This window comes from Nesoenas mayeri (genome assembly GCF_963082525.1).
Source record: "Nesoenas mayeri genome assembly, chromosome: 6".
Lineage (NCBI taxonomy): Eukaryota > Metazoa > Chordata > Aves > Columbiformes > Columbidae > Nesoenas > Nesoenas mayeri.
Window position 1 is genome coordinate 12191705 of NC_137545.1, and position 15722 is coordinate 12207426.

General features: G+C 36.4%; 1 protein-coding gene across 1 annotated transcript in view; it reads right to left on the bottom strand.

Moving 5' to 3' along the window:
- The window catches only part of SPAG16 (sperm associated antigen 16), a gene marked incomplete at both ends in the record, with an annotated part of 350679 nt that extends 338814 nt beyond the window's left edge, over positions 1–11865 (bottom strand). The window contains 4 exon segments of the mRNA XM_080346699.1: positions 5698–5825; positions 10995–11093; positions 11487–11666; positions 11821–11865. Of these exon segments, the coding sequence (XP_080202825.1) occupies positions 5698–5825; positions 10995–11093; positions 11487–11666; positions 11821–11865 (452 nt within the window).
- Positions 11866–15722: the final 3857 nt, after the last annotated feature.

Consider the following 15722-nt stretch of genomic DNA (forward strand, 5'->3'; position numbering starts at 1 on the left):
TTTCCTTACTTTCTTCTAAATAGTTTAAATAAAAGAGAACAAAATATTCTTGTTCAAATAACATTGGTTTATACTGACAGTCCTTTTTATCTCATATACTCAAATATACACAAGATTATTTTTTTCAGGACTCAAATAAGATGGCAAAGCTGTGGATAACCTGAATTAATAATTCTATGAGCTATCTTCAGCATAGAATATAGAGCTCACCAAGGGAAATTTTCTCATTCTTTCATGTTTACTTTTGTTGCTTTCTCCATAATTAATTATATTTACCAATATTTACTTAGTTTACCAGGCCCCAGGAAAACACGATTCCACAGTGTAGAAGCCTGCATGCTGCTTCAGCTAAGCACACAAACTAACTTGCATTTTGAGAAGTAAAAGGGAATCTGGAGCATCATGTAATGCTGTGTAGCAACCTAGACAATAAAGTCTATTCGGTCTCCTATCTGTCTTTTGGTAGGTTGGCAATAAAAGCTAGGAATACTCTAAGAGGCAGTTAAAAGGACATCAGCATTGGCACTATTCATTTTAGGTTTAATTTAAAGACATTTATACACAACTTAAAGTACCTAAGTATCTTCTATACAATAAAAAAGTGTGGTGATATTTCAAAGGATTTAGAAAAGCCAAATTTGAGCCAAAAAATGTGACTGTCACCGTACAAAATATATGCTTCTGCAAGATTGTGGCTGTTCAGGGAACAATTCTAAGTTACCAGTATTTGTTGAAGCATTTCAAAGAACATTGAGATTCAAGTCTACATATACAAGTGTAAGATGCAGAGGTGATTCCAGAATCCAGAACATGTTTGTATGAAACATCTATTTCTCCATTTGCTTCTGTCCCAGAAGACAGAAAAGCAAGATCTTCAGTTGGTACAAACCTTTATAGACCCACTGAAGACAAATACATTGTACACTACTATAGCCACATTAGTCAGCATACGTTCAATGGAGCTATAAATCATTTCTGTCACAAATACTACAGGCCCACAATCATCTTCCCTGCTGATCTTAACTGCAGCTGGAAGATGTTCTGGGTGTGAACTCATTAGAAGGAATAATATGAACATTATTTGCCTTTTCAATAGAAAAAAATATATTGAATATGTGCATTTTTTTCCAAGTAATAAAAAAGCATGAGAAGAACAGCAGTCATTAGAGATAACAATACTATTTCCTGCTCTTGGACACAAGCAGCAGATTTGAAAGCTGAAGACAGTAAGCACAGCATTCCTAGATCAATAGAACATGTTGCAGAAACAAAGTGTTTTTAGAGTAAGGGGTTCTTACTTGAGAAGCAAATATTACTTAACATTGTCCCAAAAAAATAAGGGGAACATTAGAAAAATCTTATGTTCAAATGACTTCCTATTGGCAGCTACTACTCTGCATTCTTTGAATACTTCTAGTAGTTCTCATCCCTATAAATTAAGCTATTGTTCACACCTCCCACCAGCAGATGAAAGGTTTTTGTAAACTGAACATGTCCAAAGCAAAATTTATTCTACCATTGCTTCATTTTTTAAGCAAATGAGACTTGCAACAAGCTTTAATACCAAGAAAGAAGCTTAGTCTACTTTTTCCACCCCGCACCCAAATAAACATTGGCTGATGAGCAGGTACAATTCCTATTGGAAATATAGAAAACAAGGGCACTTCTCATCGCAAGTGATCAAAACTCTACATACTCCTTTATTTGCCAACAAAATTTCTTCACTAAATGCCTTAGCTGCACCTCATGAAAACCATCAAATTCCTGCACAGAGACTCAGACACAAATAACTGATGAACTCCAACAGAGCTAAGAATTCTGAAAGACAATTTTAATGAAACACAATTAATGCCTATAAATTCACTATGCCCTTGCCTAAGAACACTTGAAAAAAAAATGAAGTCTTTTGCGTATGTAGTAGAAATGGAAGAGAAAACCACAAAACAAAATTGTATTGTGAAATCCCATTATCTTTCACCAATCTAATCCCCGAAAACTTAGAGAAGTCCCGCAAACCTAGCTGACTGCCAAATAGCTATTGTTCTCACTTCTTTTCATTATAGAAGGGAACCACAATGCAAATTAAATTTAGTTCCATAGCACACACAAACATTTTGCTAAGCTTTTCAGAACAACCACATTATTATTCCTGAATCACTATTTAGAGTTAACCAAGAATTTGAAAACTTAAGGAACATATGGTCAACTATGATTTTATGATCAAAGCCAAGTGCAGACTGACTAAAATTTATATATTATTACTATATACATTGCAATGAATTCAGGTTTCCAAGAGTTCTAAAGGATCAGGTTGCAGGGAGGCCCTCCAATGAACAGACATGTAGCTCAGGATAATCTTTTACCAAGGGATAAATCACCTAGAGGGATTAAAACTTCTAGTTCTAGCTTTTACAAGAAATTCTTCCTGATAACAATTGTTCCAGTTGATAACATCTTCAACAGCTTCAGCAGAAAGCTGAAACAGACATAAGCCCAGAAAAATAAAGCACATTTTTCCCCTAATGTACCCCTCCAATCTGTTATGGCATATCAGTAGAACACTTATGTTGTCATGTTATGCTGGTTATACAGGCAAGGAAGTAGGTATGTCCACATGGCTTTTTTCAAATCAAACTTGATGTTAATTTACTTGTGGTTTGAGCCAGGTCTAATCCCAAAACTGAATCTGTTTTAGTGTGATGCTGTCCTGGAACTGCTAACCCCTGTTTCTCTCAGGATTTATGGATGCAGAAGTACAACGTACATTAATGTGACAATATGATTCCCAGGACAAACAGCACACAGAGCAGAGGAAACTTAGGTCTGCTGGAAATAAGCAGATTGTTTCCACTATCTTCATGGAGTTGTCACATGGAGGATCACAACCTATATTTTCTTCATTCTGCAAGGAGGAACTTTTTTGTAATGAGTCTACCCTTATACTCAGAGAAGAAATAGTAGGTTTGTTCCATGTGCTGTTATGCACAACCCAGACAATCTTTGCAAGACATACACAAGACAGACACAGCTTTTAACCTTGCTTGGTCACAAAGGTTTATTCATAATTTTAACCACAAACAGAAACGAATTTTCAAATCATGTTTCCACAACTAGTCTGCAGCTCTCCTTCTCCTCACAAGCTGAAACACTGCCAGGTCTCTAGGAACACTTGGAGATTACCAGCCCAATGAGTGCACTAACTAATCACAGCAATAGCTCCATGCATATCTGTGAACAGCAAATGATTCATCTGCTCATCAGGCTGGCAACGTGCTGCCAGCAGCAGTGAGCTCACTAGGATTAGGAGGTATAGACTGTCAGATGCACGAATTTACAGTTGATCAGCCCTTGCACTTCATACTCCAAAGCTGTCAACCCAACATCTTTAATAAGCAACAAAAGCCCTATAATGTCTTCTATATCAAATGAATAGAAAATTTAAAGGTAAATTAGATATTTTAAAAATAATTTAAGCCTAATTTTAAATTCCTTAAACTACAAGAGGAAGAAAAAGTATATGTGCAAAAAATCTACATGAGTAAAAAAAAATAATCACTACAAGTGTGATAAAATTATTCATTGCATTATAGAAAAATAGTGGGTTTGGCTTGAAATAAAACAATCATGACATTTTATACAGCTGGATAGAACAACAGAATGTTTTCTCAAACTCTGAAATAAACACATAATTTGGTCCAATTTAAGTGACCTTTAGATGTCAGACAGACAATTATTTCAAAGCAAGGCTTTTGATAAATTTTCTCAGCGATAATTAATTTCTCATTTTAAATTCCATTAGTACTTGATCACCACAGCATGAGAGCGAGTGTCATCCCCATACATAATGAGGAACCTGAGTACACTAATCTGCTCTCACTTTCATTAATATTGTAAATTATCTATTTCAAGCCACCATGAAACATTTTGAAATAAGGTATTAATGCAGCAAAAGTCTCAATACAGTCAGATTAGATCCTGACATGCTGAGCTCATTTGTAATGTTAGTGAAATTAAAATATTACTTATAGAGAAAAATTATATGTATAGCTAAGGATTTACAAGATAGAGCCTGCTAAAACCCCTTCTTGTCCTGTTAAAGAGCAATTTGAATCTTGCCATTGATATAAATTCAGACTAAGTGCTTCAAAGAAAGCTGCAGTGTCATAAAAATGTCGCTATTTATGTCTGTCTAGTATTCATTATCTTTTTCCATAAATACTGCTAAACTCCTTCAAACTTTAAGCTATTCATACTAGTTCTGCTGGAAAAGAATACAGAGCTATAGTGTTTCTTCTCTAATGAATCAGTTAAGTCATATTGTTATGCTATCAAAAACCAGATCATTATTAATTCCAAAGGCAACAGCTGATTGGTGAGCTCAATGATAATAAGGCCACAGTGTTGCAAACAACAGCTACAATTTCTTCATCAGAGACTATTTCCAACAACACTGAAAAGCTTCAAGGCTTTTGTAGGAAAAAAAAAAGATGGTTCTAACTTTTCAAATTTACTTATTTTCAAATTAAACCATTTCAAAAACCTTATTAACAATTCTGAGAACCTCTGATGTGTGAAGACTGACTACAGGATAATTCAGAGAAGTGTTTCCACTTCTCAGAACCTTTCCAATATAACTTGCAGATTCAAAGCAACCTTTAACTGGGAGTATTTCAACAAAACTTTATGACAAGCAGTCTTGCTCCCAAAATAATTAAGCTCTCCTCTCCAGCTTTTCAGCACTCCTAGCACATCATTCTCAATCAGTATTAAAAGAAGTAGCCACCATGCAGCATTCCATATGTGAAAAAAGGAATGGAGAAAGGGGAATATTTATACAAAGCTGCATTTTTAAACTTCCACGAGAAGTATGGACAAAGTCTCTGCAGTTTATAAAAGCTGGGGAAAAGAAGATAGCAACAGCTCAATAGTTTACTTATCTGACTCCTAAATAAAATTTAAAGAAGAAAAAAATAAACTAACCAACCATATTATTTGACTCATATACTGAAAACTACCAAGTGTCAAAAATCATGACTATTCTACTTCAGAAAACAAGGTATCTATGAAAAATGTCCAAAAATACCCAAATAAGTAAGGAGAAAATACTATACCATACTACGAAATATGGAGTTTAAGCAGGCACCTGGGTTCTGGAAAGAAGAAAATAAAGCCAGATGATTTCTCAGCACTGCTGAAACAAAATGCTGGTCACTTTGCATTGGACTTATTTGATCCAATGGTGACTTATGCACTGCAGCTGGTTTCTAGTTTTCATTGGTAACCAGTGGAGAGCAAAATATACTTGAAAAAATATAATGGAATTAATTTCATCCTAAAGGAGATGGAATGAGTTACATCCTGAAAATGAGTATTTCTCTCCATTGGTCACATAAGAGGCCTCAGGTCATTAGTTCAGGCTTGTAAATGTCTAAAGAGGTGAAACGCATACAGTCCTTTCACAGATACCTGTTTTGGAGATCCCTGAAGTCAGCTTCCTTGGAAGTTTGTCCTTAAAACAATAGTTTACATACTCATTCTCAACATGAATATATTTTTTTGGTAAAAAACTATGTATATACGAATTACTTGTACTCAGGGGAATTTTCTGGAAATATATCCTGAAATACTGGAAATATTTGAATCCTAAGCATCTATTTCCTAATTCTAAAAGTAACATTGTCACTTAAAATATTTTACCATTCAGTTTGGAAGCAGTCAAGGGTTCTGGACATTCCCATTCTGACCAGGAAATTGCAGAAGAAGTCATCCATTGCTTCAGGTATCTCAGACACCGATTTGTCAGAAGTCAAAACCGACTGCAAAGTCTGAAATTAAAATTCGACAATTGTTATTAAACCTACAAGAGAAATGTGATTATCATACCTTCTGTTTCTGAAGTCTAAGTCACAGATTCACCGGAGAACAGCTGAATGTTTCCCTTGCCTTTACTGACCAGCTATGTAATCACTGATCCTTCTAATGTCAAGTTCTGTGAAAATTTATAGAGAAATAACTCTAAAAAGTATCTGATTTAAACACGTATTCTGAACCTGATGTAATCTGATATGGACTTGAAACTATTTAAACTGACGGATGACTTTCTGTCACTGACCAGAGAGCAAGTGTTACTTCTCATAGTCCTGCACCTTTCAGCAACCTTCAAAACTACTGATGAGAAAAATCAGTACTTCAACTAATGAAAAAGGCAAAAGTGCAAGGTGATAGTAAAAAGGCTTATATTCTTTTTCTAATGACGCACACAATGGAGTGACTGACAGAACTGCATCTCCATCATTAGATCTCTCAGGAAGTCTCACAAAGATCAGTTCTCTCTTTTCAACATCCATATGCAGACACCGAGTGAAGCTGCCAGACAAGTGTTAGCAGAAGACAGATGGTGCACTGAGGCTTCCTTAGCAGCTCCTCCAGTGCCATCCAGATAGACAGTTATTCAGATAAGATCAGCTCATGGGTCAGGCACAGTTGCCAAAAGCAGAATCAAAACAAATCAGAGCAATGGCACAACAGAGGAGAAGAAAAAACAACAACAACACAACAACAAAAAAACCCCACAAAACCAAAAAACCATACACACCACAAACAACAGAAAAACAACCACCAAAAAAAACCCACACCAAAAAAAAACACCTTTCACAGTTTTCTTCTGCAATGCAAATTTCTTACCTTCACGCAACCCCATTCAGCCCCCTCAGTGCATAGCTCTGTTAGGTTCTCCTAGAGAGATTTTTAAGATGCAAGGAGATAGAGAAAAAGGCAGAATATTACCCAGTCTGAGACTACCCTGCTGCAAAATGTATTTGAACATAACCAGATGAGAGACTGCCACAATTTGGCAGCCAAAGAGATGGCCTTAATTCATTCAGACTTGAAATGGATTACAGTGGCTTGACATCGCTAAATGTGAAGCTCTCAGCATTCAGGAACTCCACTACAACAAGGTACTGCACATTTCTCTCCTCCCAGTGAGAGGACTACAGTACAAATCTGGGCCTGACAAGTACCATGTAGTGCACTCTTGAAAGAAACTCTGATTCTATGATAATGTGAGCTACATATTATTAAAAGAATACCACTGTAAAGAAGCGAAGCAACTTACATACATACCCACACTCTTCATTTCAACACTAGCAAGACTGAATAAAATTCCAGTGAGAAATTCATCAAGACACACTGAAGCCTGTGACTGCAAATTATTTCCTTCATCATTTTAAAAAAGAATCTATAGGCCAGGGATTTTTGATAACTCCATCCATTTATGGCTTATTCATGTCCTTAGTGGGAACTCTGTCAATGTAACTGCATAAGTTACCTGAAGATAAAGGCATTTCTCTTGCTAAAATAAAAACACACAGCATTCCCTACACTAGAAAAAAAAAAAATCTCATAGACACTTTGTATTATACAGAAAAAGTTGTGTTTAATCCAAGCAACCCAGAAAGAATTGTGCATGTACGATCAGGGCCATGTAGCACTCTATTATGAATAATACAATATACCAAGTGCAATGCAATATTTAGCACATTTTCCTTACTAGAGAATACAGTACATCAGACAGGTCTGTTTTCTAATTGTGGTAATAAAAGAACCAAAGAGTACATCTACAGACATGTAGCTGCATTCCTTCCTTCTTTTCTTTCTTTACTCTAAGTGAGGCAAATGTCTAATATTGCTTGTAGTTTCCCAAACACATCGATAAAGGCAGTCTTCAGAAGACACGACACCGCTTGATTCACTTAATAAATGGAAATATGATAGGAATTAATTTCACCCAAGCAGAAGATAATTTATTAGCTAGATACTAGCACTGAAAATCATTTCAGGAACCAAAGCTCGATCAGGGAACAACACAGGACAAAATGAACGCATTCTAACAGGCACAGGATTGGAACAAAGCCTCAGGAAACCAGAATTAAATTTCTATCTCTTCTGCAGACTGAGTGACACTAGGCTAACAACTTCCTTTAATTTTATCTTAGCTTTGGATGACTACTCAGAATGGTATAACGCTAATTTTTTGTATATATTTACCCATTTAGAAATGAGAACAGACAATCCATTCATATGATGCAAACAGACACACTATAGAAGCTGTATAGACAAAAACTTCTGACCATTACATCAAAACAAACTAAATATTTGCTTTGTTGAATATTTGTCAAATATTTATTTTTCAGTTACAATCTTTAAAACATTTGAGCACAAGGACTGTAAATATGGACAGTAAAATAAAATAATTGTTATGAGCTTAACCTTAAGGACTTCCACAACTCACAAAAATGTCTGTCCTATGAAGGAAGATTAATGCTGAACTAAAAAACTACAAAAAGGGAATTCAAAGATTTTTAACATTATCACACAAATTAAAAAAAAAATAAACCTACATAAAATATAGGGTCAATTAAGGGCATTATGACTTCAGAGTATCATTTAGGATATTAAGAAAATAAAGATCCTGGAATGGAAATGTAATAGCTGTAACTAGTGAAGAAAGTATATCAGTCAGCTTTCTTTTGTGTGTGTGGCCTTCCAGAAATCCTGTATCCCGTTACTTGCATTTAAAAATAATTCATATTACTTTACTGTGTCTCAAAACAAGGAGAACAGAAAAAAAATCATGAGTTGCAACTGCAAAGGACAAGCAACGACCAGAACAGGAACAGCAGGCTGAATCACTGTTATACAAAGTATGTGTTGCCCAGCACAGCTGTATTTTGAGTCAGCTGCCATTTCACCACCAGACTAGTGGGCAATGGTAATTAGAGATTAGACCTCCATCACCTTCCTTTCCCTGTTAGGATCCAAACAAAAACATCAACTGTAACTGTTGAGCAAGCTTCAAACTCCTTAAAGACTGGCAGTTTCACCACACATATGCAGAGATCCATAAGGAAATAAAACATGTCTCAATATCCCTGTAGAAACAATCTTAATTCCTACACACCAATTGTTTTTAAAGGTGAATCTCATTTGCTTGTGTTTGCTGCTCTTCACTTAGTAATTAGTGCTAATTACTTTGGAAGGAAGTTTGACAATAAGCATTTTTCTTAGATTTTCCTAGTTTTACTTGACATTTCTAACAGAGCATAAAAATCCATAGTTTCTCAGTTTAGAAACTGTGGATATTTATGGTATCTACATTTGACAAATCATTTAAATATTTGTGGGTACTCACTTTATCTGTGCCTTCTCTATATAATTCATTTACCAAAAAGATTTGCATCTGGTATTGAAATGCAATCTTTAACACACAATTAGGTATACAAGCTACTAGGAACAGCAAATACACAAAATCATTGAAAACAGTTTAGCACAGAGTAGCTATTCCAGGATATGGTTGTTACGTATTTAACCTATTTTAGCCAATGTTAGAAGTTAATAATTGAAAAAGTGTACCAATTATTTATCAAGTGGAGATAGCCTTCTACTGTGCCAAGAGTATGGATATTGATTCAATATTAATTCACAGGAAACAGTGCTGCTAACTTAAGTCACCAAAAGCATTTACAGCAGCACTTGTTTTTTCCAGCGAATTAACATCAAACAATCTCATTGCTGAGCCTTGCAAAACATACAGTAAATTGTTATGAAAGCTGTCTAGGAACTAGCAAGTGTATTAAAACAGTTTTCTATTCATGTCTTCCAGCCTAAAGCCTGAAAATATTATTTCAGTCACAAAATCATTGAAAAAATGAAGCCTCCAAATAATAAGTCAAGCAGCAAGAAGGCAGGCATCTATTAGCACAAGCACGGAATCAAAAAGAATCTGTGTTTATTCTATGTTCTTTTGTTGTAAGGCAAGGTAACACTTTCTCCAGTTTGGTTAAATGGAATAGATATTACCATGTTTCCTACCACTCAAAGTTCAACCAACAAAGCAATAAAAGATTAATTATAGCACTCAAAAGATCATTAGACTAAAAATATGTTTCCTTGTTTCACTTGTTATTTGAATGTCAAGTTACACAGTTAAATGGACACAACTTCAGCTACCCCTGAGGAACATTAAGAATTTCCACCACTTGGTTAACATAAGCATGTTCAGTTCTAAAAACTTCTGCCATCTTTCTCTTAATTTTCAGGAATATTCAGTTTCAGAACACATAAGACTGCGGTATTGTCAGTTTTCATTCAAAGTTTGATCTAAAATACAAAGTGATCTGCTGATATGCACTAATGCAGAAGAAATTGCACATTTCCTCAATTTTCATGTTAAGAACCATTCACATCATTTTATCTTTTCATTATTAATCATTTGGTTTTGCAAAACAAAGACTAGGATATCTTACCGATGATGCTGTAAGGTAGTGGTGATATAAGAAACAGCAGGAAAAGCACTTTCCATTACATTGTTATAAGCAAGTAACTTTAGGTAAACCATATTTTGGAAAATGCCATATAACAATCCAATTGTTTAACTCTGAACTATTATATGACTGTTTTGAAATTAAACTGTAAATGTAAGAAGTGTCAAAAACTTCTAAAACCTAACAATGTGGTTTATAATTTCATTAATATTTTGATTTAACATAGTGTAACATCCTACTCTATTTTCAATATACGAACACTCTTTTTCAGCAAAGTATTCAAGCACAAGCTTCTGTGGGTACGCAGCTTCTTTCCTGTGTCAGGGATCACACACTTATTCCATCTACTCAGATAAAGAAACCCTGAAATATTGATATATTTTAAAACCAATATACTTTAAAGAGTCTATCTATATATTTGTTACAGTTATTTGCAGTATCAGCTTGTTTATGGAATAGAAAATGAACAAGAGTTAAAGCAAGATGAAACATGGGAAATGTAAGTTGCCTTTTTCTCTGTGGCATATACTCACCCCATACACTTAAAAAAAATAAGAAATGTTTTTTGCACAAATATTTCATAATTAAAATAAATTATGATGTGTAGATTTTATGCCACTAATGCCAACTGAACTACAGACAGAGTCTTAATGTTTAGGAAGTTCTTACTAAAATTCGGGCATCTTCAGCCTGCTCTTGAATAGTCTGCAAAGCCTTTTCCAGATCCTCCTCATCTTCCTGAAGACCAAATTCATCATCTGCTGAAACCTAAACAAAATTATTTCAAGTTAGGTATTGTCATATTTTATACATATTTCCACTCCCAGGACAACTGCTGAAAATAATCCCATTCTTGTTAAAATAGTATTTTGCTATATTTAAGTAGAACTTCTATTACTGAAATATTAATTATAAATAAGCTGAAACATCTAAATAAACTATCTGTATCTCTTTAAAAGTATTTAACATTCAAATAAAAGTAAAATGTAACAAATCAACAGACAGTAGAACTTCTATTGAAAACATGCACAGCATCATCACACTTTTTAAGAGGAGATTTGTGTCATTTCTCCTAGGACAATTTTGTGTCCGATAAAGTAAAAGAATGAAACATGAACATTCTACCACATATACCAGAAGATTATCAACTTAGTAAATTACCTCTTCATACTGAGAGTCATCTTTAGAGTCATCTGTTATGGTAAGTTCTGCAGATTTTGTTAAGTTTGAAACAGCTAATGTATATAATGAGTTCCAACTACCTATACATCTGATGCCACCACCTTCACCCTTGCTCTTTATGACACAAGAATATGACACACTTTCAAGGCTTCTTTCAGCCTTTAGGTGAAAAAACTGTACACAGATTCAGAGTTTTCACAGCAGCTTTAAACACCATTAAAATTTGCCTCAGACATGCCAAAGCTCGAAGTCAAACACTGTTCTAACTAAATTCTGCTCTCAATCATCAGTTTTCAAAGGGGTCCTACTGTACCAAGACTTCCACCAACTTTATGCTTCTAAGCATAACTAACTTCATGCTCTCAGAGAATTGCATTTTTTATCAAATTCAGAGGTACGAGTTCAAACACAAACATCTGAGATCAAACGCTGAACACCAGAGGACCATTTACTGAAGCTGATACAAATACCTTAATAATTACAACACAGCTACAATAAAAAGGAACTTTCAACATGTAAAAAAAATCATTTGGAAATTACCTACAGCTCCCTCAAATACTTCACAGTCAAACTTTTCATTAAAAACAACTACCAATGGTATAAAATGAAACCCAAATATACTTTTTTTTCATGCACTAGCCTCACAGCCCATTAAAGTGTAACAGAAGTGTTTTTAGCAAGATGCTCTGTTGACAGTTTCCCTAGGAAACCAGTTAGCCTACAAATGACCCATGTAAACAAGTCAGGAATTAACATCTGAAGAAAAGAAACACTGGCAATTCAGTACTCCACACATGCCAAATTTAAGGGAAAATACATTATTTTCAAGCCTTACATCACATTTACCAAATCTGAATTATCCTCCAAAAAACCAGGCCTTTTGCTGCAGTTCTCACAATACAATATATATGTGAAACTATCATCCACATTCTAGACCCCAGCATCACATCAAGGAAACCATCAGTTAAATTGCTACCATCTAGAAAGCTAACAGCTGAAGATCATGTCCCAGAAAAGGATAACCACCATTCATTTTTACATAGATGTTAGGTTTGAGATAAAAGTTTGAGATATGTCATTTTCTCTTCTAAAGAACAAAAAAAATCACACACCACCCTCCAAAAAAAGAGGGAAGTCACTGAGTGAATAAAGGTATAACTTTCAGTAACCAAGTCAAAGCATGATTGTGTACCTTCAACTTTACTGCTACACTACATACTTACTATAAAAATTGTATATGTAAATAGGAAATAGGCATGAGCACTTGTTAAGAATCCCCCATCTAGGCTTAGCACATAAAGGCAAAAGCCTGACATAACACACACCTTCAAATTCACTTCCCAAACTACTACATCACAGCCTGCAGGTGTGGAACAAAAGACTAGAATTTAAGTGACCACCTCTGCATCTCAAATTTTGCTCTCTGCAAAAGCATGATTTTTCTATTCTTACTGATTCTGGAACATTGAGTTCCAAAACCTGACCTATGCAGAAACTCACCTCAAAAGAAAAAAATTACTATGCTTTCTTTCATAAGGAAGGAACACCCAAACTATTAGATTTAACAGGCCTAAACCTGCTCTCTGCCAGAGCAAGAATAAACCTGGTTTAACTCTTCCGAAAACTTCAACACAAGGGCAAAGAACTTGTGAGGTTCAATGAATGCACCTGTTCTCAGCAGGGTACTCCAAGACCATATGTGGGTCCACCAAGACAAGCAAAGAGAGCAGAGATGAAAATAGCTCATGTTGAGACATGACTTTCAGGAGCTGACCCAACAGGTTTGAGATAACCATTGGGCATCGGGCTGGTGTTCAACCATACAGCAGAAACATTTTAGTCCTTGCATCAGTCTCTCACTATGTTCTAATGAAACACTTCTTAATTACTGGACTTCATTCCTTCAGCTGACAGAAAAGTTCATCTGAACTGCTGATTACATTTAAAAAAGGGAACAACAGCAAAGCGGCAGTGCAAAGCAGGAGAAATAGGGTTCCTTTATTGTTTGAAAATGCAAGAAGGATGCTTGCAGCAGGCAGGTCAGGAGAAGAGACACAGTAATACTGACTAGTTACAGTAATGTTCTAAAAAGCCCCCCTTTTTTAGTTAAATTAAGATATCCTAGCACTAAGTGGCTGACTACACATGCTCTCTTTAAAGAATGAGACTTGAAAAACAGTGATGTTTGTATAGTGTGAATACTTGGGTACAACATTTTCAGTATGAAGCAAGGGATGTTTTCTTTATCTATGTAGTAAGTATGTACAAACTAAACATCTGCACACTTCTCTGGGACCCCTAAGCCTCTTCATTACTTTATTGCACAGCATTTATTTACTTAAAATTAAATAAAGTACATTTAAATACTCTACCCAGTAATTTTTCACAACGTTTAGTGATCTGACCAGCGGCTATTTTTTCTAAAGCTACCTTTTCTATGATCCTTCCCCACTACCTCAACTACTTCTTTCAGCACCTATCAAATCTTTCAATGCAAATACAAGCATCACAGCAGCATACCCTTGATCAGTAAAACACTTGCAAACACTAGGTTTTTCCTGGATTTTCTACTGACCTGACTGTCCTTGCAATCTGGTCTAAACTAATGTGTCATTGTAAACATTGTGCACAGATTAAAACATTACTTTAAAAATCCTGTGGTTTATTTGTTTTTCTAGTTGGGTTTGGTTTTGTTTTCTTTTTTTTTTTTTTTTCCAAAAACCACAGACAGGTGCCCAATGAAAGAAAGTAATTCAATTTTAAAACTACTGTATTTCTGCAACAAACACTGCGTCAATTACTGTAACATATGTTCTGATGCAGTGCTCTGTTCTAAGCACACCACAGTGTGAAAACAGCTGTGTAGTTTCAAGAAGGTAGAAACTGAGGCACAAGCTCACTGAGGCAAATCTTTCACTTTTTTTTTGTTTAATATTGTTTTTATAGTGGTGATATAGCAAGGCAAGAAAAACTAAGGTACTGGTAGGGCCTAACACTTAAGATCTGATTATTTAGCCTCTAAAACTAAGCTTGCAAGATTTTGATTTGGCAGCTCACAGCTACAAAAGACAGAGCTAGTCTGACCTAGTGACAACAGAGAATTTCAGTCATCTGACCAAAAATTACGCACTTAAAAGCCATAAACTAACATAATTTGGTACAGCTCAATCTTGAAAAGAAGTAACTCTTTGCTTGTTTTCACCTCTGAAAGCCACAGCAAATAAAACGATGTCTAGGTTATTTTCTCAAACTCAACAAAACCAGGAATATCTGGCCAGTTACTCTGTGTGACAGGCACCAGGAAACTGAAGGAGCACCTTTTACAGCAGTACATTGGGACTGTGACTCTAAATAACACATCTTGTCACTCCTCCATAAATATTTTGCAAAAGATATTTTGCGTTTACTGATAGACAACTAACACAAGGCAGGTGAGAAGAGTCGTGTCAGAATTTTGACTCTTGCTTAGGCTGCCCCATCCACAGAGGAGGGTAAAAATCACCCGCCTTTCCCTAAGGGTCACTCAGTGGCTGTTACCATTAGCAATGAAAACAAACATCGCGTTCAAGTGAGCAACATCTTACTGTCCCTGCGGGGAAAAAAAAAAAAAAATAAATAAATAAATAAAACCAAATCCCGCAAAATGACCCTTTTTAGGCTCCTGGGGCAATAACGCACAGAAAGCAGCAACAAAGTAGCAGACTTCTTTTGGCTTTTTTCCCCTTGCTAGTGAAACAACTTCGCAATCGCCAGGTCTTCCGCCGGGTGGGCGCTGTCCCGGCCCCAGCCAGCGCTGCTTGAGCCCCCCGAGCCGCCGCCGGGGCCGGACCGGGGTCCCCCAAGCCGGGGCAGGAGCAGCGCTCCGGGCAGCAGCGCTGGAGGGACCGGCTTGGCCGCGCCGCTCGCCCCGAGCGGCGGGACCCGGCGTGTGCCCGCAGCCCCCGCCCCAGGCCAGGAGGAGGCAAACACTCCGGGAAGGATACTGTCCAGGTAGCCGGAGGCCTCCGAGCTCTCCGCGTCCTCCATGGCCGCTGCCTTCCACCGTTGCCAGGGGCGGCGCCCGCTCCGCTCCCCGCCGAGCGGCTGCCGTGGGAACAGACGCTCCCAGCGGCGGTTTAATTCGGTTTAGGCTAACTTCGCGTTACCCACACTTCACTTTCTTCCCCTCGGTGGGTGCTGCCTGTAGGTCAAGGCGAAGCTCCTCACTCATTTTGG